This window comes from Alosa sapidissima, chromosome 7, assembly GCF_018492685.1.
Source record: "Alosa sapidissima isolate fAloSap1 chromosome 7, fAloSap1.pri, whole genome shotgun sequence".
NCBI classification, from domain to species: Eukaryota; Metazoa; Chordata; class Actinopteri; order Clupeiformes; family Clupeidae; genus Alosa; species Alosa sapidissima.
The window spans coordinates 36,023,930-36,050,731 of NC_055963.1; the positions used below are offsets into that span (position 1 = coordinate 36,023,930).

General features: G+C 45.6%; 1 protein-coding gene across 1 annotated transcript; it reads left to right on the plus strand.

Moving 5' to 3' along the window:
• On the plus strand, nucleotides 1-26,226 carry rimkla (ribosomal modification protein rimK-like family member A). The gene is made up of 5 exons (XM_042096961.1): nucleotides 1-966; nucleotides 10,402-10,632; nucleotides 17,734-17,820; nucleotides 22,396-22,599; nucleotides 22,791-26,226. The coding sequence occupies exons 1-5, from the start codon at nucleotides 804-806 to the stop codon at nucleotides 23,315-23,317; spliced, it is 1,212 nt and encodes a 403-aa protein (XP_041952895.1). The 5' UTR covers nucleotides 1-803; the 3' UTR covers nucleotides 23,318-26,226.
• Nucleotides 26,227-26,802: the final 576 nt, after the last annotated feature.

Sequence of the window (26,802 nt, forward strand, 5' to 3'; positions counted from 1 at the left end):
GAGGCAGCGCAAGCCCTCACTTCTCATTGGCTGTCTGCAGTTCCAGAGTCCTAAAAAAAATAAGAGTAGTAAACGAAGCGCGTGCCTGAAGAAAATCGCAGGGTTGAAGATAAGCGTGCATCTTTTCAGCACCGTTACCCGTGGATAGCAGAAGTTTATTCGTCAACAAAACACATATCTGGTGAACGTGGAAGGAGGCGATACAACCGCCTTAGTCTTACCACCATTTTGTTGATTTTCTCAGCCAGTTGGCTGTTGTGTTTGAGGGGGTAGTAGGGTCGGAGAACGGAGGAATTAAGGAGCAATTTACTAGAGCTTTTGTTCGCCTGTTACGGGGCTGCAAGTTAGCTTGCTAGCTGTCTGCCCTCGGTTGAAGCTTTACATAGCCAACTTAGCTAACTGTGGGCAGTATTTGGTGAGAAAGAGTAAGACAACGTTAATGTTAGAATTTCCTCTTTTTTGACTCGACTCTCTCGGTTTTTGGTATTTTATTTAGCGGGATCCCGGATCGGACGGAACAGGAATAACTAACCGTGGCTGAGGGAAATCTAGATTTTCTCTCAGATTTCATCCCACATAGTCGGAGCAACTTTTGCCGCCGTTTGGTTCAGGTTGTTCCAGCCTGTTAGCTTAGGTGCGCTGCTTGCTAGCTGGCTAAGTCTATTGTGTTTGTGCCCCGGTGTTATTCCAGCCGTTCCCCGACCCTAGATCCCGCGCTCTCGCACGCTCCTGGCCCCAGCGCAGCCCGAGCTTTCTTTTCAGCAGATTTTCGGTTAGTCGACGCGACTTATTCAGAAAGAAATATGTGTTCCCGGGTGTGGTTCATTACGGACCGCAGGATCCACCAGGAGTATCCCCAAGTCCAGATTCTCCGTGCCCTGAAGCAGCGATGCGCCGAGGATGATGTCGAATTCCGATATCTCCTTATGGATCAGATTGTCCTGACCATCACGGATGGCCAACTGGGTAAGTGATACAAATGATATGATAACCCAAATTGATATGTTTGTTTAACGTGTTTTCTCATCGGCTATAGGTGAATGTGTGGGCAGTCGCTAACAGTATTGTACGCTTCCGTGGAGACTGGAGGCTGCGCTGTGTGCTGTGTTGATGTAGCTAGCTAGCGGTGACGGTGACCGCCTAACCTAATTTCTAGCCTCTCTCATACGAAGATGCGGGGGAGCACGATCTCTGGTAGTGGTATAAGAACACGGATTGCCTGTATTCAATAAGCTCAATGAAAATATTGATTAAGTCATTTCAGCCGAAAGTACACAATTAAAATGAAAGCTAATGCTAGTTAAAATGATGCAGAATTTTCAACCGTGGTCACGAGTGCTTATGCGAGACTATAGGCGGGGGTGGGACGCGTTCATTATACTCAAAGTGACGGCTGGGGCTAACAAAATAAACCTCGCCGGGGCTTTTAAAGAGAAAGAGTGTCAAAGCTTTGTTTGATGTTTAAATGTGGGAATGTAAATGTGTGTATGCGGAACAGATTAAGCGACTCCCACGAAAAGAAGTCAAACGAGCCTTTTAATTCCGCTCTAGTGGTCATACCGCGGCGAGTGTGAATTAAATTAATTATTGGCCCGTGCGTGTTCTAAAAATGGACATCACACAGAACACATAAAGATGGGAACGTGAAATATTCGACAACATCATGGGAACCTTTTTCACTATATTTATGTATGTCTATGCATCAAAATATATGTTTATCAGCTTGGAATCCATGTATTTCTCTGTTGTTTTTTAATGTAAACCTCGTTCTGAGTGGCGTGCTTAGTGAACGTGCGCCCGCCTTTACCATGGCTATGGGAATCTGTCACATTGATCATAACGACCGGATTCTTCCTGACTGAAGGCTTTTCACACTCTTATCAAAGCTCTGCACGCACAGCTGCGTCAGAAATGTCGGCATGAACCACCATGCGCTCACTAATCTCTTCACATTGGCCCAAATAAAATGGCAATGACGTCACCGCCAGCGTGCCGTATCATGCCTCGTCTTTTTCCACTTCCGCGGCTGTGGGAGATAAAGCTTTGTCCCGCGCTAAGCACAGGTCAGATATATAATGCATAAGCTCACCTAGTTGGCGCCTCTAGACTTAGAGCTTGTAGTCTGGTTAACTTCCTGACCAGTTTGGACCAGTGGCACTGACCTCACCTGAGGCGCAAAGTCACCTGACCGCAATACTCCCCTTTCATAAGAAGTGGCGGAGCCGGGCTCAGGTCTGGCCCTAGTTTGGCCCTGGTCTGGCGGAACAGCCACACCACAGGGCGGTTTCTAGCAAAACTCAGATAATCTAGCCACAGTGTTTCTCTCTCAGAACAAGGTTGGGCACACCAAAGGGACAGTTTATTTCTCTCAGAACAAGGCTGAATATGCCAAAGGGACAGTTTATTTCTCTCAGAACAAGGCTGAATATGCCAAAGGGACAGTTTATTTCTGTCAGAACAGAGCTCAGCCTGCCACAGGGGCCGTTTTCAGAGGCTCAGAGTTTTCTTGCCATGACCCCACGTGTGAAGGGTCTCTCAAAAAACCTCCCTACGTGCCCTGCAGGAGTCAGGCAGGAGCGTAAGGTTCATGTGCTGGACTAGCTAGGACACACACTCTTCCAGTGGGTCAGATCAGAACACACACTCTTCCAGTGGGTCAGATCAGAACACACACTCTTCCAGTGGGTCAGATCAGAACACACACTCTTCCAGTGGGTCAGATCAGAACACACACTCTTCCAGTAGTCTCTCCCTGGTCTCACCTCCCTAACCATTACCCAGCGTCTTCCTTCCGCCCCTTGTTGCCCCTGCCCAGGCCTCCTGCAATGCTGCATGGCCCATTGGCCACAGGGGCAGGTGCAGGGGCAGCAGGAGCAGAAGGCTTGGGCAGGGGCAACAAGGGGCGGAAGGCCTGGGCAGGGCTGTGTTTGGCCCGGAGGGAGGGAGGGAGTCAGTGAGGTTATGGAAAGACTGCCTGCTCTGCACACATGCGCAGCACCAAACCATAGCCCCGTCGGAAAGATTCAGACTCAACTCTGTAAGCTGCGCTCATTATGTGGGTTAGTGTTTGTAAGACGGCAGACTGCCTCTCAACAGTGACCAGAGAGAAGACTTCACTTTCACTAGACCCCACTAACCATTAGGGGTGAAACAACATAAATCAACACAGCAATTTATCGTATCGTACGTCTATGCAGTATGTTATTGAAAGACTGCCTTTTGCGCAGACAGCACAATGCACCGTAGCTGAATCCTTTGCAACATATTGAGAATTGAGAAATGGTTGTTATCAAAGTATGGTGACAGAATGGATTTGTGAGTTAATCTGTGCCGTAACCAGAGGGAAGCCAATTAGTCTTGGCTGTCATTAGTGACCAGACTGAAGCAGCCTGCTGGACGCAGGTCAGACGGGGCTTTGGTACGGCCTGATACCCTGCTGCTGGTGATGCTGCTGCTGCTGCTGCTGCTGCTGCCAGGGAAGGGGAGGTGTGTATGGTCAGCACAAGGCTTTGGGGTGTGTGTGTGTGTGTGTGTGAGACACGGTGGCGAGAAGCGAGATCAGCCTGTGCAGCACGAATACTTCGTCATGTCTGTCATACGAGAGCAGGGTGTGTGTGTGTGTGTGTGTGTGTGTTATCATGGTCCTGTTAGAAACACAGGGTCCTGTAGGTGAGACCTAAGCTGTGATGATGTTTATGGTGTCGTTATGAAACGGTCACAGTGAAGGCTCCCTGGGGGGAGAAAGAGATGAGTTAGCAGCCATGTAGTTAATTCAGAGAGGGAGAGGGAGTTAACCAGTGACACTTCAGGAGGGGGGGGGCTCTCTCGCTTCCTGTCTGTTTACCTGATTATCTATGTATGTGTCTTTTTCTTTCTGTCTTTTTGTCTTTCTTTCTTTGTCTCTGTCTATCGGTCTTTACTTCGTAGGAAGTGGCTGTTAGCAGCAAGGAAGGCATGCGTGTGTTTGGGTGCCAGCTTGTGTGTGTGTTTGGGTGTGTTTGGCCGTGAGTGTGTTTGTGCATGCGTTTGAGACACGTGCGTGTGCATGTGTGCGTGCATTTGTGTGTGTGTGCTACATGAGCTACGTGATGAAGACCAGTTCAGTGAGGCTAAGAGACCAAACAGGGCAGAATGTTCTCCAGTACATCCTCTTTTCCACACACACACACACACACACACACACATGTGAGGAATAACTGGGCCAATTACAGGAAGGTCTGACACACATTGCCGTTAATTACAGCCCAATGTCAAGAACCCCTCCCCCAACTCCTCAGGTGATCCACTGTCGCTCACACACACACACACAGTCACACACACAGCGAGATTAGCAATAATACTTTGGCAAAGACAGAAGAAGACTGGAGAGGGATGTCAGGGTAAGAGAATAGATGGGAGGGGTGAGAGGGGGAGAAGAAGAGGAGGAACAGAGATCAAACAGAGGAGGAGAAGAGGCAAGCGGAGTGAGGACAGGAGAGGCTGTTGGGCTGCTGGCACTGAGTAGTTTGGTGCTGGTTAATCTGAGAAAAACACAGAGGGCAGGACACAAGCCCAGTTCCAACTGTGTGTGTGTGTGTGTTTCTGTGTGTGTGTGTGTGTGTATTTATGTGTGTGTGTTTGTGTATTTCTGTGTGTGTGTGTGTGTGCGCACACGCAAGTCCGCAGCTGCTCCCTGACTTTTAATCAGGCCAGCTTGTGTCTCTCAGACACCACAGATTACCACCACACACTCTCTCTCTCTCTCTCTCTCTCTCTCTCTCTCTCTCCTCACTCACACACACACACACACACACACACACACACACACACACACACACACACACACACACACACACACACAAACACACATTTAGAGCGGCCTGGAAGGATTACATCATCACTGTGGGACAGACAGAGTGAGGATGGAAGGGCAGGGAAGAGTAGGTCAGCTCAACCTGTGTGTGTGTGTGTGTTGGAGGAAGTGAATTCACCCTAATCCATTCTATGAATGGTGCCACCATACATTTAACGCTGTGGAACACACACACTCACACACTCCTAAGCCTGATGGCCAGAGGCCTCCTCCCAGCTTTCAGCTGCTATAAACGGCAGCACAGCACACACAGCAGCTACACGTATAAACCTGTGTGTGTCTGTGTGTAACAACTGTGTATAACAGTGTTTCCCCTACAATGTATTCATCAGCGGTGCAGCGCCGCTCTTGGAATTCAAGCGCCACTGCAAAAAAAGTTGCCTAATTATAAAAAAAAAATAATAGACGCAAGTGAACTTCAGGAACAAATGCCGTTCGTTCAGGTTTCATGTCAACAAATAATAGTAGGCTAACGTTGAAGGCGCAGTCAGGGATTCCACAGGAGATCACGCTTGTCACGCAATGTGTTATCTAGCCTATTCCCAGATAAATTCCACGCATTGTTTCGTTTTTGTTTGTGATACAGGCAATGCTTTCAAGCCCTGTGTTGCTAACATACCTAGGCTGTGAAACTAAGGTCTAGCTAGCCTATTGGTGGGTTTAATTGAATTTGAGTAATAGGATACGCAACCATTTATCTGAGAGTTTCTAATTCCTGTAGAGCTCACCAAAATTATAGATATGATACAAGACACTTATCTGCTATAATCCAAGATAGATTTTCTTCGAGTTTCTGACCATTTATTTTACCAAATGACATGGGAAACATAATTAGTTTCATCCACATATTCTTATGCACCATGCACAACAACGCTACTAAGTTAGCTTAAAACCGTGAGAATCAAGCAAGCGTCACGGGCCGTCACGTCATTAAAGTGATAGGCACTCAATTCCACTTGCACAGCACTAATACAGTGTAATGACACGAAAGAAGTTTATATAGTTTAAACAGTGCTGTGCAAAAGTTAAGACACCCATGCTGAAATTGACTAAAGGGAGGAACAAAAAAAATATTTTTCCTTTTGTCTTAATGCCTTAATTTAAAAAAAAAAATAGGACATCAATTATTTTTTAATGTATCATGTATCGTAAATAAATAAATGTTATTATATATAAATGTCTTAACTTATGCACAGCACTGTATATTCTAAATAGTAATAGTTTGTACAGTGGCCTACAGTGTACAGTTGTACAGTGGCTAATACTAATAATGTAAATGAAAAAGGTGAAAGAAAAACATGAATAATCCTGTTCAAGTACTGCAATAATCATGCTTGTGTTGATGGTTATGTCATAATTTGTAACTCAATCTGTCCATTTCTTTTTACAAAATCCACCAGAAGTCACCATTTAAGGAGTCATTTTTTCAAAATGTTCTCTTTTCTTGGGGGGGGGCTTCCTACGATCAACAGCACCGCTGCTGGAAAAAAATCTAGGGGAAACACTGTATAAACCTATTTATTATGCATTTCATAAGCGCCAACACTGACTAACAGTGTGTAATGCCTGCTACTTGTTCCACATCAGGAGTGTGTCAGAGATGGCAGTACTCTGTGGTTTGGAGTGTGTGTGTGTGTTGTTCACAAGTTGAGATGTTTATGCATAAACATCTGTAGAACGCTATCTTGATAAGTGTGTTGGAGGCAGATTGAGAGAACAGCACTTATCATAACGTCCATACTTATAGGAATAGGTGTTTGTGTGATAGCACTAAACACAACGGCCACGGCCACTAGCCCCATGCTATGACCACTAGCCCCATGCTATGACCACTAGACCACTACCCCCATACTATGAGCACTACCCCCATACTATGACTACTAGACCTACAGTGTATATTATGACCACTACCCCCATACTATGACTACTAGACCTACAGTGTATATTATGACCACTACCCCCATGCTATGACCACCACACCTATACTATGACCACCACACCTATACTATGACCACTACCCCCATGCTATGACCACCACACCTATACTATGACCACTACACCTATACTATGCCATGCTTCTGGATTTGCTAAATTCCTGACATTTCTTGATCGTTAAACCTTTGTTTTCCTTTCCTGTGGGTTAGCAGTGTCATGATGTAGAAGCCCCTAAATAGCTCATGTGACTTTAGCAGTGCCAGGCCCTGTGTGCAGAGCAGGCCGGCTAGTCGTCGCAGTGCAGCCGCAGTTTAAGAAACACTACTGGAGAATGTCAGCTCGCACATCGGTAGGATTAGGATTAAGATATTATTGTAGACGATATGTCACACACCCCTAGCTCGCCCATGCACACGCTTACACACTCACGTACTGTCACACACTTACAGACGTACGTGCTCACACACACACGCACAGTCACACACTTGCACATGTGTGAGGCTGCCCCGTGGTCTTCAACAAGTGTGTGTGGGAATTTAGCATCCCACGAGTAAGAGACGCCAGGAAGGTTATTAATGTTCTCTGGAGAGGAGGAGGAGGAGGAGAGATGAGGAAGAGAGGAGGGGAGGAGAGAGAGAGTGAGGAGGAGAGATGAGAAGAGGAGGAGGGGAGGAGAGAGAGAGTGAGGAGGAGAGATGAGATATAGAGGAGGAGGAGGAGGAGATATGAGGATGAGGAGGAGGAAGATTATTAATGGTGAGTGTCGCCTGATGGTGCGCACACACACCCCTGTGAGGCGCCTAATTCTCTGCCGGATGTTAAATGTCACACATCCGCTTGGCTTTCTCATCCCCCTCATAACACACACACACACAGAGCTTATCAGAGTGGTCACTCATGTTCACGTACACATATCTTCAGATACAGTAACATGTGTGTATACACACACACACACACATATACACATTTATAATGCAAGGCATCATCACAAATAAAACACCCACACATGTAGACATGCATGAGCAGGCGTATACATGAGCGGGCATATACATATAAACAAAATACATACACACACCGATTCCTTCCATTTAGAGTCACTCTTGTTTCAGTGCTTCTGTTCTATACCCATAGCTGCAGTGGCAAAAGCACTTGGACTTGTACACACACACACACACACACAGAGGTAATGGCCAGCTGTTCCAACAAATGCCAACTGTAATTTTGTCGTATTTCAAAATACTTACAAAAATAATACTGAGACAACGGCTGGTCCCCACAGGGGCACACACACCCTTACACACACACACACACACACACACACACACACACACACACACACACACACACACACACACACAGACACACACACACACACACACACACACACCCTTACAGACACACACACACCCTTACAGACACACACACACACACACACACACACACACACACACACACACACACAGCTGTGGCCCTGGTTCTTAGATTAACATGTGTGTTTTTAAGGATTGTTAGACAACCCTCTCAGTTTGAGCTCCACTCCTTCGCAATGGTAAAATACACTGGAGAGCTCAGCCTAAGCCAAGCCTCCCTGCCACACACACACACACACACACACACACATACACACACATGTGGCATGCAGAACAGCTTCTGGGATGGCGAATGTGGATGGAGAAAGCTTCAGAATGAGTTACCTCATGGTCAGGATTGTGTGTGTGTGTGTGTGTGTGTGTGTGTGTGTGTGTGTCTTTAGCAGGGTGAGGCCAACTCTGAGACCCCATGGCTGTCCATCAAAATGTTACATAACCACTTCTATGCTCTGCTCTAGTTTGACCCGCAGATAATACTAAGCCTACACAGCTGGCGTTGATGCACACACACACACACACACACACACACACACACACACACATATACACATACACATACACAGGAAGTAGAAATACAGTCCACTTGGAAAGCATTTTCCTCAAGTTGGAAAAACCTGCAACCAAGATTTAAAACTGAGCTTCCTGTTAAGTGCTGTGCCTGACCCACAGACTGTCTGTGTGTGTGTGTGTGTGTGTGTGTTTTGCTTGCGTGTACGACTCTTGATCTGTCTGCCTGCATGCATATATATGCCTACGTGGCTAGAAAGATTGTTTTTCCTTAGAGGAAGTTCTGGTTGGCTTTGTGTGTGTGTGTGTGTGTGTGTTGGACTAGGATCCAGACTTGGCAGAGTGCAGCTGCATTTGGTCCCAGTATTGTGATGTAAGTTTGGAATGTGCCGAATTCCATCACACACACACACACACACACACACACACACACACACACACACACACACACACACTATAAAACTGTGGGCTCAGTGGTGTTTAACAGCTGACTTTCTGAACTGAACTTTCTTCAAAACAGGAGAACAGCAGGATTCTGGGAAGTGTAGTCTTTTGGGTAGTTGGCCTGATACTGACGCTAAACTTATTTTCAGCTTTCAGTTTCAGCTCTCCTGGTACACTTAAAACAGTATGTGCATACACACACACACACACACACACAGTATTTTCCATGCTCATGTCATAAAGAGGCTGTTCCTGAAATCCAGCATGACGCCGAAACAGAAATAGGAAGAACGTTTCACTCTCACGGAGCTTGTGAGAGTGATAACAGATTGTGTTAACGGTCTTTCTGTTTGTGGATCAGTGTGTGTGTGTGTGTGTGTGTGTGTGTGTGTGTGTGTGTGTGTGTGTGTGTGTGTGTGTGTGAGAGAGAGAGAGAGAGATGACAGTAGCCTCAACCAGAGACCAGAAAGACAGAGTTGTGACATCCCTAAGATGGCGGTTTAGATCTTAGAGAACTGTTTTGTCAGAGAAGAGCTGTGTGTGTGTGTGTGTGTGTGAGAGAGAGAGAGAGATCATCCATCCTACTCTGACCCCATCTGACTTCTGTATTGATAGATTTGATTTTTTTTTTTGTTTATTTGTCCTCAAGGAGGAAAATTCCCTTTTAGTTTTGCTGCATTTGTATACGCACACACACACACACACACAGGAATGTAGACCTGGGGTGCCCATAAGCATAGTTGCAAGAAAAAAGCAAAGCAAGGTAGCAGCTACCTTGGTAGCCTCACTACCAAACGTAAGTCCGTTGATTTGAGTTACGCATGCACAAACACTCAAACTTCATATTGTCACATATCACATTTTTCATTTTGGAAAATTAAAAAACAAGAGCATAATTTGTTAGCATAATTAGTTCGTACTGTTCTAAAGGATCTTTGGTACTAAAATGTGACTGAAATATGACCGAATTTCAACACCGTATTTCTGTATCTGTAACGTGACTCAAATACTGTCAACTCAGATTTGGCAGTGACGCTACCACGGAAGATGCAGCGTAGTTAACAACTATGCTTTTGGGAAACACACTCCTGGTGATTACCATAGACAGTCAACTATCATCTATATGATATGAGCATGAAAAATACTCGTGTGTGTGTGTGTGTGTGTGTGTGTTCACCCACAACTATGTTTAGTTAGTTTACCTCTTTCGTCTTTACATCTGGATCAAGGTTGTGGCAGAACTAACCGTGTGTGTGTGTGTGTGTGTGTGTGTGTGTGTGTGTGTGTGTGTAGGCCTGCGCGTGGACCAGGAGATGGTGACGTCATACCCCCAGGTTGCCGTGGTGCGGGTCCCCACGCCCTGGGTCCAGTCGGACAGTGACATCACGGTCCTGCGCCACCTGGAGAAGATGGGCTGCCGTCTGGTCAACCGGCCCCAGGCCATCCTCAACTGCGTCAACAAGTTCTGGACCTTCCAGGAGCTCGCAGGCCACGGAGTGCCCCTGCCTGACACCTACTCCTACGGTGAGCCTGCCAATCAACCACCCATCACCATCACCATCACCCACTTATATTCAACCCAACAATCAACCACCCATCACCATCACCATCACCCACTTATATTCAACCCAACAATCAACCACCCATCACCATCACCATCACCCACTTATATTCAACCTGCCAATCAACCACCCATCACAATCACCCACTTATATTCAACCTAACAATCAACCACCCATCACCCATCACCATCACCCACTTATATTCAACCTAACAATCAACCACCCATCACCCATCACCATCACCCACTTATATTCAACCTGCCAATCAACCACCCATCACCCATCACCCACTTATATTCAACCTGCCAATCAACCACCCATCACCCATCACCATCACCCACTTATATTCAACCTGCCAATCAACCACCCATCACCCATCACCATCACCCACTTATATTCAACCTAACAATCAACCACCCATCACCATCACCATCACCCACTTATATTCAACCTGCCAATCAACCACCCATCACCCATCACCATCACCCACTTATATTCAACCTAACAATCAACCACCCATCACCCATCACCATCACCCACTTATATTCAACCTGCCAATCAACCACCCATCACCCATCACCATCACCCACTTATATTCAACCTAACAATCAACCACCCATCACCATCACCATCACCCACTTATATTCAACCTGCCAATCAATCACCCATCACCATCACCCACTTATATTCAACCTAACAATCAACCACCCATCACCCATCACCATCACCCACTTATATTCAACCTGCCAATCAACCACCCATCACCATCACCATCACCCACTTATATTCAACCTGCCAATCAACCACCCATCACCATCACCCACTTATATTCAACCTGCCAATCAACCACCCATCACCCATCACCCACTTATATTCAACCTGCCAATCAACCACCCATCACCCATCACCATCACCCACTTATATTCAACCTGCCAATCAACCACCCATCACCCATCACCATCACCCACTTATATTCAACCTAACAATCAACCACCCATCACCCATCACCATCACCCACTTATATTCAACCTAACATTCAACCACCCATCACCATCACCATCACCCACTTATATTCAACCTGCCAATCAACCACCCATCACCCATCACCATCACCCACTTATATTCAACCTAACAATCAACCACCCATCACCCATCACCATCACCCACTTATATTCAACCTGCCAATCAACCACCCATCACCCATCACCATCACCCACTTATATTCAACCTAACAATCAACCACCCATCACCATCACCATCACCCACTTATATTCAACCTGCCAATCAACCACCCATCACCCATCACCATCACCCACTTATATTCAACCTAACAATCAACCACCCATCACCATCACCATCACCCACTTATATTCAACCTAACAATCAACCACCCATCACCATCACCCACTTATATTCAACCTGCCAATCAACCACCCATCACCATCACCCACTTATATTCAACCTGCCAATCAACCACCCATCACCCATCACCATCACCCACTTATATTCAACCTGTCAATCAACCACCCATCACCCATCACCATCACCCACTTATATTCAACCTGCCAATCAACCACCCATCACCCATCACCATCACCCACTTATATTCAACCTGCCAATCAACCACCCATCACCCATCACCATCACCCACTTATATTCAACCTAACAATCAACCACCCATCACCATCACCCACTTATATTCAACCCAACAATCAACCACCCATCACCATCACCCACTTATATTCAACCTAACAATCAACCACCCATCACCATCACCCACTTATATTCAACCTAACAATCAACCACCCATCACCCATCACCATCACCCACTTATATTCAACCTAACAATCAACCACCCATCACCCATCACCATCACCCACTTATATTCAACCTGCCAATCAACCACCCATCACCCATCACCATCACCCACTTATATTCAACCTAACAATCAACCACCCATCACCATCACCCACTTATATTCAACCTGCCAATCAACCACCCATCACCCATCACCATCACCCACTTATATTCAACCTGCCAATCAACCACCCATCACCCATCACCATCACCCACTTATATTCAACCTGCCAATCAACCACCCATCACCCATCACCATCACCCACTTATATTCAACCTAACAATCAACCACCCATCACCATCACCCACTTATATTCAACCCAACAATCAACCACCCATCACCAACACCCACTTATATTCAACCCAACAATCAACCACCCATCACCATCACCATCACCCACTTATATTCAACCTGCCAATCAACCACCCATCACCCATCACCATCACCCACTTATATTCAACCTGCCAATCAACCACCCATCACCCATCACCCACTTATATTCAACCTGCCAATCAACCACCCATCACCCATCACCATCACCCACTTATATTCAACCTAACAATCAACCACCCATCACCATCACCCACTTATATTCAACCCAACAATCAACCACCCATCACCATCACCCACTTATATTCAACCTAACAATCAACCACCCATCACCCATCACCATCACCCACTTATATTCAACCTAACAATCAACCACCCATCACCCATCACCATCACCCACTTATATTCAACCTAACAATCAACCACCCATCACCCATCACCATCACCCACTTATATTCAACCTAACAATCAACCACCCATCACCATCACCCACTTATATTCAACCTGCCAATCAACCACCCATCACCATCACCCACTTATATTCAACCTGCCAATCAACCACCCATCACCCATCACCATCACCCACTTATATTCAACCTGCCAATCAACCACCCATCACCCATCACCATCACCCACTTATATTCAACCTAACAATCAACCACCCATCACCATCACCCACTTATATTCAACCCAACAATCAACCACCCATCACCATCACCCACTTATATTCAACCTAACAATCAACCACCCATCACCATCACCCACTTATATTCAACCTAACAATCAACCACCCATCACCCACTTATATTCAACCTAACAATCAACCACCCATCACCATCACCCACTTATATTCAACCTAACAATCAACCACCCATCACCATCACCCACTTATATTCAACCTAACAATCAACCACCCATCACCATCACCCACTTATATTCAACCTAACAATCAACCACCCATCACCATCACCCACTTATATTCAACCTAACAATCAATCACCCATCACCCATCACCCACTTATATTCAACCCAACAATCAACCACCCATCACCATCACCCACTTATATTCAACCTAACAATCAACCACCCATCACCATCACCCACTTATATTCAACCTAACAATCAACCACCCATCACCATCACCCACTTATATTCAACCTAACAATCAACCACCCATCACCATCACCCACTTATATTCAACCTAACAATCAACCACCCATCACCATCACCCACTTATATTCAACCTAACAATCAACCACCCATCACCATCACCCACTTATATTCAACCCAACAATCAACCACCCATCACCATCACCCACTTATATTCAACCCAACAATCAATCACCCATCACCCATCACCCACTTATATTCAACCTAACAATCAACCACCCATCACCATCACCATCACCCACTTATATTCAACCTGCCAATCAACCACCCATCACCATCACCCACTTATATTCAACCTGCCAATCAACCACCCATCACCATCACCCACTTATATTCAACCTAACAATCAACCACCCATCACCATCACCCACTTATATTCAACCTAACAATCAACCACCCATCACCATCACCCACTTATATTCAACCTAACAATCAACCACCCATCACCATCACCCACTTATATTCAACCCAACAATCAACCACCCATCACCATCACCCACTTATATTCAACCCAACAATCAATCACCCATCACCCACTTATATTCAACCCAACAATCAATCACCCATCACCCATCACCCACTTATATTCAACCCAACAATCAATCACCCATCACCCATCACCCACTTATATTCAACCCAACAATCAATCACCCATCACCCATCACCCACTTATATTCAACCTAACAATCAACCACCCATCACCCATCACCCACTTATATTCAACCCAACAATCAATCACCCATCACCCATCACCCACTTATATTCAACCTAACAATCAACCACCCATCACCATCACCCACTTATATTCAACCTAACAATCAACCACCCATCACCATCACCCACTTATATTCAACCTAACAATCAACCACCCATCACCATCACCCACTTATATTCAACCCAACAATCAACCACCCATCACCATCACCCACTTATATTCAACCCAACAATCAATCACCCATCACCCACTTATATTCAACCCAACAATCAATCACCCATCACCCATCACCCACTTATATTCAACCCAACAATCAATCACCCATCACCCATCACCCACTTATATTCAACCCAACAATCAATCACCCATCACCCATCACCCACTTATATTCAACCTAACAATCAACCACCCATCACCATCACCATCACCCACTTATATTCAACCTAACAATCCATTTGCTTTATACGCATACTCCTACGGTGAGCCTGACAATTAATCAACCAACCAACCGTCACCCATCACCCACTTATATTCAACCTAACCGCTTCACACGTATACACACGTACACACACCCTAATGCCATCCGTACACCAGAAGACTTTGAAAAGAGTTTTGAAAGACTACAGTCCTAGAGCCTCACACATCTAAAGACAAGATGTGATCAGCACTAGATCAACAGGAACTCAAACGATAGCCTACTCATGTCAAAGTCACTCCAGTAAAACTCCCATGATTTCATTCTGACTTTGGAAATTGAATCGCTGACTGTGAAATTGCTCGAAAAACGTATGGTGTAAGGCCGGCATAAAGTGCCCAACACCTAGTCTTAGTCAGTCAATCAATAAGTCAATCTGTCAATCAATCCATCTATCAGCCAATCACACCAAAGCATAATTCTGCCCCGTACTTCCATAGTCACATTCTTCCTGCTCAATCCTGCCACAAGTGCATAGAAATGTCCCCAGTATACCAGAGCTATGTTTTGTTCAACTCCGTACAAGGTCAGGGTGACATCACTAACACGATCTGTCACAGTGTGTGTGTGTGTGTCTAGAACCCATGCCTGTGTGTGTGTCTAGATCCTGTGTGTGTGTGTGTGTGTGTGTGTGTGAGTGCTTGTGTGTGTAACCCATGATTGTGTGTAAGTGTGTGTGTGTGTGTGTGTTGACTGTGTGTTGTCAGCAACTTGGACAGAAACTATCAAAGTCTCTTTCCCCTTGCTGTCAGTCAGACCGTGTCCTAGTGACTGACCGTTGCCCTAGCAACCCTGTGCTGATCAGCTCTGTCTGTCTCATCAATCACCCTCCAACCCCCACAGTCAATAACAGCCAGTCTGATCACCCTCGTCCAGCAGCGTCAACACACACACCCAGATCAATGAGCCCCCCCCCCAGAGCTCCAATGCCTCACGTCTCCTGGGAACCTGCAGCTGCCTGTAGTCAGGAATGACAGGAATGACTGGTAGTTTGCCCCAGGGGCAAATTCAAGAAAGAGCAAGATGATCTAGCAGCTTCGAGCAACAGCAGTAGCACTCCACCAACCGTCTTAACGTCTCAGTAACGGCATGCAACATAAGCAGCCCTGGAGAACAGCCCAGTGAGCTCAGTGATCGGTGTATTCCACCCCTATATACAACACATCATATTTAAGTGCAGTGAATGTATATGCATAGTATAGTACATCTATACATCACACAAGTGCCCATGCTTCCTGTGCTTAGTGGAGTTAGCATCCGGCTACACCATTACAGTAGTCCAGTTACACCATTACATCATTACAGTAATCCAGCTACACCATTACAGTAGTCCAGTTACACCACTACACCATTACAGTAGTCCAGCTACACCATTACAGTAATCCAGCTACACACTAGAATCAGTAGAACTGGTGTTCCGTAGTTACAGCACTTAGCCGCCACTAGAATCAGTAGAACTGGCTACACCAGACGTTACAGCGCCACTCACATTTGGATGAGGGGGGGTGATCCCTCTTTTCTCCCTTTTTTCCGCTCTTTCTATCATTTTCTCTCTCTCTCTCTTTCTTTCTCTCTCTTTGTCTCTGTCTATCCTGCTGACTGGAATAGTAAATGTGTTGTTGTTTGTTGTTTTTGTTTGTCCGTAATCTGGGCCAGTCTGGGTGGGGGGTCAGCATCAGCAGCGATACATGAGACAGAAATGCACAGAGAGACAGAGATGGAGAGAAAAGATGAACAAAGAGATAGAAAGAGAGATAGAGGGAGAGAGAGTGTAAGAGAGTGTGTGTGTGTGTGTGAGAGAGAGAGCAAGAGAGTGAGGGGGAGAGAAGAGTGAGAGACAGTGGGAGAGAGGAAGAGAGGGAGAGAGAGTGTGTGAGAGAGGGGAGGGGTGACACACATGGGAGGGGCAACCAAGCCCCAGGCCACCCTCTTTATGTAACCAGTCTAGAGGGAGGGGTTTGGATTGTGTGTGTGTGTGCGCCTGTGTATGTGTGCGCCTGTGTATGTGTGTGTCTGTGTGCGTGTGTGTGTGCGCGCGCGCACAGGGAAGAACAATCCTCATGACCAGTGAAACACACACACACACACACGGTCTCTCCCCCCTCTGTCTCTCTGTGAGGAGACTGCTGGTTTTTGGGAAGGTCATTAGTACACAGCACATCTGTTCAGCTCACTAAAGCCCAGGATAACGGATTCCATCACACACACACACACACAGATCCAGTTACACTCTCTCACACACACACTCATCCATTTTCAGATCGTTTCTTGTCTCCTGATAGTATTGCATTAGCCTATTTTCCGGTTGTGTTTTCCTGACCTAAGATAATCTCACACACACTAACACACAGTCATACATCTCTCCCCTGTTTAATCAAACACACATATTCACACTCGTAAAAACAAACAAACACAAAAAATATTCAAACTCTTTAAAACAAACATTTTGCTGCTCACAATGGGAGCTCCAGGTTGTGAACTGTGGACATTAAAGTATGTGTGTGTGTGTGTGCAGGAGGACACGACAACTTCCGTAAGATGATTGATGAGGCTGAGCCTCTCGGATACCCTGTGGTGGTGAAGAACGCTCGTGGACACAGAGGTGAGACACACACACACACACTCAAAACAAGTCTGTAAAATACACTCAACAATACCCGCACAGGTCTGTCAGGTCACTCACACATGTCTCACACACACCACTAGCTATATGCCCAAATAAACACCACCTTGTTACTCCTTTTGCAGTTATTAGTTGTTAGTTAACTGTGTTTTAAATCAGCCTTGTGAAGTGCAGTTAGGTGTTGCATATCACCAGCTGGTGTGGATGACCGCACCGCTATCAGTTTATCACGCACGCACGCACAAACACACCATACATACCATTAATGGAGACGTATCAAATAATTAGTTTGGGACATCCTCATAGAATTCCACACTAGCTACTCTGCATGGGCTTTAGCATGCACACACACACACACACACACACACACACAGGGCTGGGCGATATGGCTATTTGAAATAAGGACCAGGAGGGGGAAAAAATCAATTTAAACACTTTTATTTTAAACTTAAACTTATCCTTCCTCTGATTTAAACCACCTCAGTTATCAATGAAGGCAAACAGGGAAAATAAATGTCAACACAATCATTAAAAACACTCAAATAAATAAATGTAGGCCTACACATAAGTCTGAATGAAAATTAAAATCACACTGAACAATTAGATTCATCTCTTCATATTACAGTGTTTTCCTGTGGGATATGTATAATATTATATTAATAGAACATTATATTATTATCAGAGCTGCCAACCCTCACACATTGGATTGGCGTGAGAGCGCGTGGAGCCAATCAAATGAATAGATGGATGGATACTTTATTGATCCACAGGGGAAATTCAAGGTCACAGTAGCATACAGACAACACGCACACACACATTCACTAACAGCAGAAAGTAATTAAAAGTATATAATATAAAAACACAACTAAGCAATAAGGACAGTAGAAGATAAATATATACTAAATACTAAATATACTAAAATACAAATTATACTAAATAACACAATTTTAAAAAAAACAGTATCCTCATAGTGGGTGATTAATCAAACAAGATGCGCTTGCAATGACTGAGGCAGGGACTGAGCCTGTGATTCTCTGTGCATAAGGTAAGGTAAGGTAAGGTGCTCTGTGTGAATGAGTGTCATGGTGATGGTGCAAATGAGTAAGTCAAACAGTGCAACAGTGCAAGAATAAAGTCTATATATCTATTAGAGTTGGATGTCTCGAGACCACTTTTACGTGGTCTCGGTCTTGTCACAGTCTCGACCGTCTTTGGTCTTGGTCTCGTCTTGGTCTCGGATCCCTCGGTCTTGTCTTGGTCTTGCGGTCTCAGGTCGACATAGTGGTCGGGAGATTTGCAACAAATAATGTCCATGATGCAAAACATAACATTCGATAATGCAACATTAAATTATTTCGCCTTTCATGCCCTTCAAATGCAACCTTTCAAATGCAACCAATCAATGACATACATATATTTTGGTTAAGAAACTGGCGCTTATCCAATCAAAAGACGCAAGTGTAGCCAGTAGGGCTGTCACTTTACGTTCAAAAATCGATTGCACAATCGATTGGACCAAACAACACAAGTTTCGAAAACTAAAATAGGGAATCGATTTTAACCAAATATGTACACTATTAATTTTAAACGAATTAAACAAATAAAAGAGGATAGATGTAACAAAATTCACAAACAAAATTATAAGAATAAAGAATTCCGAAGTGCAGTAAGCATTGCGAAAGCTAAAAAGAAAATTCCCACCATTTCAATCAGCTGCTGTGCTGCTCGTGTTTTGCCAAAAAATGCAGGACAACGCGATCAACCTGTGCGACATGAGAGAGACGAGTGATAGGCCCTAATAACTTGAGGAGTTCGATGTGGAAGTACTTCGGATTTTTGGTATATCAAAGTATGGAGAAGAACAAAGCGGTAGGCTATGCAAACTGCAATCGAGTTCTACGTAGGCGAAATTTGTTTGACATTTCTAATCGTAAACACAGACACAGCTACGTTGAAGCCTGCAGCAGTACTGCATAACTTCACACCAATAAATCATCAGAAATATTGCTGGCTTGCGTCTACAAGCGCCCTCTTTATGTTTGTCCTAATGCCTGTTAGTTGTTTGTGAATTGGCCTATATTTGCCGTTGAAAATGGAAACGTCTTTAGACATGAAAAAATCGATTTTACAATCGATTCAATGAACAATTATGTCTCAAAAATTGAACAAGATTTTTTCACAAAAGTGACAGCGCTAGTAGCCAGTGCGAAACGTTAGGTTTACGTCGTAGCTGTCAGTCTCAGTCAGACCCATATATATATATATATATAACTATATTAAGGAAGGTATAAGTGTGGTCACAGTTCGGCTGTGGCATGGAGGGAGGGGTTGTGCATATGTGCTAATATAGCACGCAAACAGTGAGGCAGAAGACAGTGGTAAAAAGTGGCTAGTGGACAGACAGTTCAAGACATGGAGGTAAATGAATGAATCTAACGGCCAATGCCTGAGAGTTGGCAGCTCTGATTATTATATAAACTACTGATATTTTATATAATTATTTATTCATGACCGCACACTTTCCAGATATTGAAAAAAATTGCGCCGCGTGCTAATGATGCTAACCGGATTTAGTAGCAATTTAGCCAGTCATCTTTTTCAGACAGTGGGACCTGGTGACCTTCTCAAAGTAAATGGTAACACTAAAACAAGGGGCTACATTAAGATTTTCTGGAGGAAAAGATCATGCGGCCTGCCGAGAGACCTACACCAATAGGCAGCATTGGACCATTAAACCACACAATGATCCAAAACATACAGCCAAACAAGGCAAGAAATGGTGAACAGAGAACAATATCAACATTTTGATATTGACCTCAATCCGTCATAAAAGTGAGCACAAGGCCAGAGTGATGCCAAAGAATCGTTCCTGCCTCAAAACGCAGATTGCTGCTGAAAAGGTGCAGTCTAGAATCATTGTGGAGACATGGAAAGGCTTGGTAGGCATTATAAAAAACATTTTGAGAGTTATGAATGCAAATAAAAATGTTTGCACTGATTATTTAAAAAGGGTATGAATCATTTTGGACTTGCCATTTTTCATAAAAATGTTTTAAAACATTGTCTTACAACCTTTAGTCATGTGGCAGTGTCATTTTCAGTCAGGACAAACATTGGTCAAGAGAAAATCAACATTAAATCAATATTTGCCAGGGGTATGATTAGTTTTGTTCTTAACTGTATATTGCCATCGTTTTATTGCCCAGCCCTATACATACATACGTATCTCTATAAGACTAGGAGTGTACCATCAATAGTTATTTCAGAGTCAACCAGGATGTGATGCAAGACACACACACACACACACACACACACACACACACACACAGCAGTCTTTTACTCATTAACACGTATTTGCTGACGCATTCACTCACTTCAAGATTAAACATCCTTCCTTCTAATCACCCCTCTTGCACGCACACACACACACACACAGACAGACACACACACACACTCCTCTGTGTGACGCTGTATTAATTAGACCCACTGCTGACATTCTCAATGGTCAGTGTAAAAAACACTTTGCTGCTCTTAAATTTGGCACCAAACACACACACACACACACTTACAAACGCACACACACAACCATGCAAGCACACAAACACATAAATGCACATACACTGAAAAAAAAAGAAGAAATATATATATATATATATATATATATATATATATATATATATATATATATATATATATATATATATATATATAGATATAGATGCGATATGTAAGTGCACATGCAAACATGTATGTAAATGCACACGCGCACACACACACAGACACACACGAGAATGGAAAATGTCAAAGGCATTAGTTGACCAGCTTTCAGTGTAGTCCAAATGAACAGTCTACAGCTTCACACACACACTATTTTCAGCATGCAAACATATACGCTTGTTCCCTCTTTACCCCCTCTCTCTACACCTCCTTATCTCCCTCTCTCTCTACCTCTCCCTCTGTGTCTCTCTCCCCCCACCTCTACTTCTTTCTGTCTACCTCTCTTAATCTACCTTCTTATATCTGTTTCTTTCCCTCCCTCTCTCTCCCTTCACCATTTTTTCTGTCTACCTCTCTTTTACTCCTCCCTCTTACCTCGTGTTCATCTCCCTCTCTCTCTCCTCTGATCTCTATATCTTCAATCTCTACTGTTAATTTCTCTTTCTCTCTCTCTCTATCCCTCCTTCCCTGTTGTCTCTTTATCTTCAATCTCTACTGTTAATCTCTCTCTCCCTCTGACCTCTCTGCACAATGGTGTTTTAAGCCCCCAACATTGCCTTGAAGTGGACGGTGGGGGCCTAAAACACCATCAAGCCATCTCTCCTCATCTTCTCTACTCCCCTGTCTCTTATATTAATCTCTCTCTTTCTCTCCATCCATCTCTCTCTCTCTTTGTTCTCTCTCAATCTTCTCTACTCCGTCTCTTCTGTTAATCTCTCTCCATCTCTCTCTTTCTCCATCCATCTCTCTCCTTCTCCATCCATCTCTCTCCATCTTCTCTACTCCTCCGTCTCTTATATTAATATTAATCTCTCTCTTTTTCTCCGTCCTGTGCAGGTAAGGCGGTGTTCCTGGCGCGGGATAAGCAGCACCTGTCGGACCTGTGTCACCTGATCCGCCACGAGGCTCCGTACCTATTCCAGGAGTATGTGCGCGAGTCGCACGGCCGAGACGTCCGGGTGGTGCTGGTTGGAGGCCGCGTCATCGGCTCCATGCTGCGCTGCTCCACCGACGGACGCATGCAGAGCAACTGCTCCCTCGGTGAGTGGGGTCAACACACGCACACACACATGCGGAATATCTGCTGTCTGCATGACATTTGGTCAGCTGTGACCATAACTAGACCCAGTCCTGTGTTCAGTTTCAGAATATTTCTCTGTTATTGTAGATTCATGTGTACTTGTATGAGTGCTGACGTGTGTGTGTGTGTGTGTGTGTGTGTGTGTGTGCAGGCGGCGTGGGCATGATGTGCCCTCTGAGTGAGCAGGGCAAGCAGCTGGCCGTGCAGGTGTCCAACATCCTGGGCATGGACGTGTGCGGCATCGACCTGCTCCAGCTCAACGACGGCTCCTTCGTGGTGTGCGAGGCCAACGCCAACGTGGGCTTCATCGCCTTCGACCAGGCCTGCGGGCTGGACGTGGCAGGCATCGTGGCCGACTACGCCCTCTCGCTCCTGCCCAGCCGCCTGCTCACGCGCAAGATGTCGCTGCTCTCTGTGGTGTCCTGCGCCAGCGAGACGGGCAGCGAGCCCGAGGGGTGTGCCCTGCCCCTCCCCCTGCCCCCTGGACCGCCCGAGGCCGCCACCGAGGCCGTCTGCACCATGAGCGTGGGCTCCACGTCCAGCGAGAGCGACCCCGAGCTGGCCGAGGTGGTGCCCGGTCCACCGCCGCCCCCCACCTGTGCTCCACTGTCCACCGACAACCAGCCGTTCATCTACAACAACCTGCGCGCTAGCCACATCAAACTGTTGACTGAGTGAGAGTGGACGCTGGGAGATGCACACACGCACGCACGCACACACACACACACACACACACACACACACACACACAAACGGGACTGGCATGGTGGAATATGCTGAAGTGCTGATCAGTAAACATTTCTGAAGGACACACTCCTAACACACACACACAAACACACAGAAGCTTTCACCATATATCATACCCAGTGTCCTAAGCAAGTCTGCAAGGTGTGAATACACATATACACACACACACACATTCCTTGTTGTACTAACTGAGCTGAGTAGAGGGGCTGCTTCCCTGGGCGTGCGGTGCAAAGTGTGTGTGTGTGTGTGTGTTGTGGCATGGTGTGCTAGGCTATGCTAGGCTAGCTGAGCAAATCCCACCAACTCTGGATGCTGGGGTTGACACCTGCCTGGGTGAGTGCGGTACAGTGTGTGTGTGTGTGTGTGAGTTCCTCTGGATTGGGCTGCTGGTGTTGACACCTCCTCCTACTCCCTGCCCAGGTGACGTGTGTTTGCCGTTTGTGTGCTGGCAGAGTGGGTCCAGGACGCCCCCTTACACACATAAACACACACACACACACACACAGCAGTCACACCACACAGATGTAGCCTTCCTACACATGCACACATACACACGCACACACACACACACCACAGATTTAGCCTACTTACACATGCACACACACACACACCATTTAAGACACACAAGATGCATTGTTAGATATTAAGTGTACATTGAGGAGTGTAAGTAGTAGCAGAATTAGATCACTCTTCTTCCCAAAATGGACACACACACTCACCCCTCATTTTAACCAAGCACTTTCTCACACACACTTACACACACACACTGGCCTGTCTGATCATCACAGAGGCTCTTTCTAAGCCACAACACAGCTAAATACCTCAGAACCCCACTAGACACTGCAATGCTGAAACACACACAAACACACACACCTGACAGGAGCGCCGTGTCCAGACCTTTACACACCCTCCACTCAGCAGGCAGTGCTTGAAGTGGATCTAAAGACGCACACACACACACACTCACACGTGTCTCTTCCAAATGATGTGGGAAGTCCTCTCCCAGACACCATCAAAGCAGCCCAGCGCGCTGTTGCCAGGGCAACGCATACCCCTCTCCCCCAGGTCTGCATGGCACTCACCGCCACCAAAGCACAAGCCATCTGCCCTCAGTGTGTACGAGTGTGTGTGTGTGTGTGCGTGTGTGTGTGGCAGGCTCAGACCCAGGGAAGCAGCCCGCCTCTCCTCTACCCCCCTACATGACGAACCCCCTCTAGTTAGTGAGGCGTGAGATGGGCCGGGGCTGCAGACAGACAGACGGACAGACAGATGGACAGAGAGAGAGACAGACAGAGAAGTTGCCCTGTACCATAGAGGTGGAGAGACACATTTGCCCCTCTTGCTCGTTTTTTTTTTTATTTTATATAATGTTCAGTGTTTTATTTTTCTTCTATTTCTCTAATTTATGGTAATTTTTTAAGGAAAAATGATTTGTGTGTGTGTGACTAATCTGTCTCAGTAAAAGAGATCTCCGCTGTGAAGATTGGCACCTGGGGGAGCGCTTTACAGCATCTGGGGACGCTTTATAGCATCTAGGGAACGCTTTACAGCATCTGTGTGAAGGTTGGCATCTGGGGTAAGTTCACTGGACAGAGAGGAGGGTGGCACTTCCTGAGTGCCCCCTTGCCATATCCAATCAGCAGTCAGGACTCAGAGCCCCACTTGGCAGGACCAGGATGTAGTCACCTTCCATAAGGAAGCAGAAAGGACAACCAACAACACCCCCACCCACCCTATCAGTCTGTGTTGCTCCCTAGTTGGACATGAAGTACTCTCCAGTGCTGTCCTTCCCTAGGGAAACATGATTGTTAATCTTTATCATAACCAGAAATAGATGACTCACAATGTGTGTGTGTGAGCCTGGGCAGATAGAGCGAGGTGACGTTTACACACGCGCACACACACACACTCAACCGAAGCCCACATCAGCTCCATATCGAACACCCTTGACTGTGTGTAGTCCTGCTGGCCAGAGAGACTCCCTCCAGCACACTAGGAGAGAACTAGTAGCTTTACTGGATAGCAGGGGTAACTAGAGGATGCTGGGAAATGTAGTTCTACAGGGCCATGATGGAAAGTTGAGGGAAATGAAGGAAGTTATGGTTGAGTTTTTTTCTCAGTAGCACTGACATGGTGGTGGTGATCATAGTTATGCTGGGTAGTATTGGGAGAGGATTATGGGAAATGTAGTTTTACTGGGTTGCGCTACAGGAAGTAGTGAGGCACAGAGGCGACAGGGGAGGGTAGTAACACTACAGGAACAATAGAACACAACACTGCAATGCCAGCAGCACAGGAATAATAATAATTATACTATAATAATATAACGTGACACTGTCGGGTGGGCTGGACTACGGCTACAGCGCTACAGTACGAAACAAACACTGCCGGGTGAGTGGCAGGACTGCCATTCTGACTCAACACTGCCAACAGCCACGAGTGTTAGTGGGGCTACAGAGCTCAGTCAGGGTGGGGCTGGAGTGCTCCCTCGGGTTCTGACCCTCCCCACGTGCCCCGACCCCGTAGCGTCCCCTGTGGTCATGACTCATTTCCCCATTGCTGCTAATGTACATTTAGTTCTATTAACCTCCTGATCTTTACAAAAGGGAATTTACACGGGACCGCCCGGGCAGAGTCCTGTGTAAGGTGCGTGAAGAGACGACATGATTGCCAAACAAACCAACCAACCCACCCACACACTCCAAACACTCATACAAGCAATGTTGTGTAATTTGATACTAGAGAAACCAGTAGTCCTACAGTTCTAACATTGACGTTATGTGTATTGATTCTGAATACTGAGAAAAAAATGAGAATAATAAAAACGTTGTTTGACCGAAGACCTGTACCAGCATGGGACTCTAGACTGCTGTGGTTATTTCCGCACTACGGGCCTACAAGGGACCTGGGCCAAATCCGAGTATGTATAGAACAGGCTGAGTGTTAGAACCGTGTAGAACAGCCTGAGTGTTAGAATAGTATGAAACAGCCTGAGTGTTAAAACAGTATAGAACTGCCTGAGTGTTAGAACAGTATGGAACAGCAGGCCCGGGCTGGATAATAGGGAGAATCCCCTGTGGGCTGCTTCACTTTCACAGGAAAAAAATATTGACATAGTCTGTCCTGCCCTGGTTGAGTTGATAAAGCCCATCAAAAATGTCCAGATACTGACAGGGGCAGATGTAGTATAGAACAGAGTGTAGTATAGAACAAAGTGTTGGAATAGTATAGAACAGCCGGAGTGTTTGAACCGCATATAGTTTGCCGACAAATATGGGTTTTGTTAGGTGAAAAGGGATTGAAAGCAGAAACTAACAGTTACATATTTTACCATAAATCTATGTCATTCTTCTCACATACTCATGAACAAGGTCCTTAAACATTTAAATAATAAAAACTGTAAACCCACCTAGACC

Bases quoted from the DNA above. Each gene is read 5' to 3' on its own strand.
- rimkla (XM_042096961.1), top strand. From the start codon at position 804: ATGTGTTCCCGGGTGTGGTTCATTACGGACCGCAGGATCCACCAGGAG. The intron at 967-10,401 runs GTAAGTGATACA...GTGTGTGTGTAG, and splicing joins CATCACGGATGGCCAACTGG to GCCTGCGCGTGGACCAGGAG. The intron at 22,600-22,790 runs GTGAGTGGGGTC...GTGTGTGTGCAG, and splicing joins GCAGAGCAACTGCTCCCTCG to GCGGCGTGGGCATGATGTGC.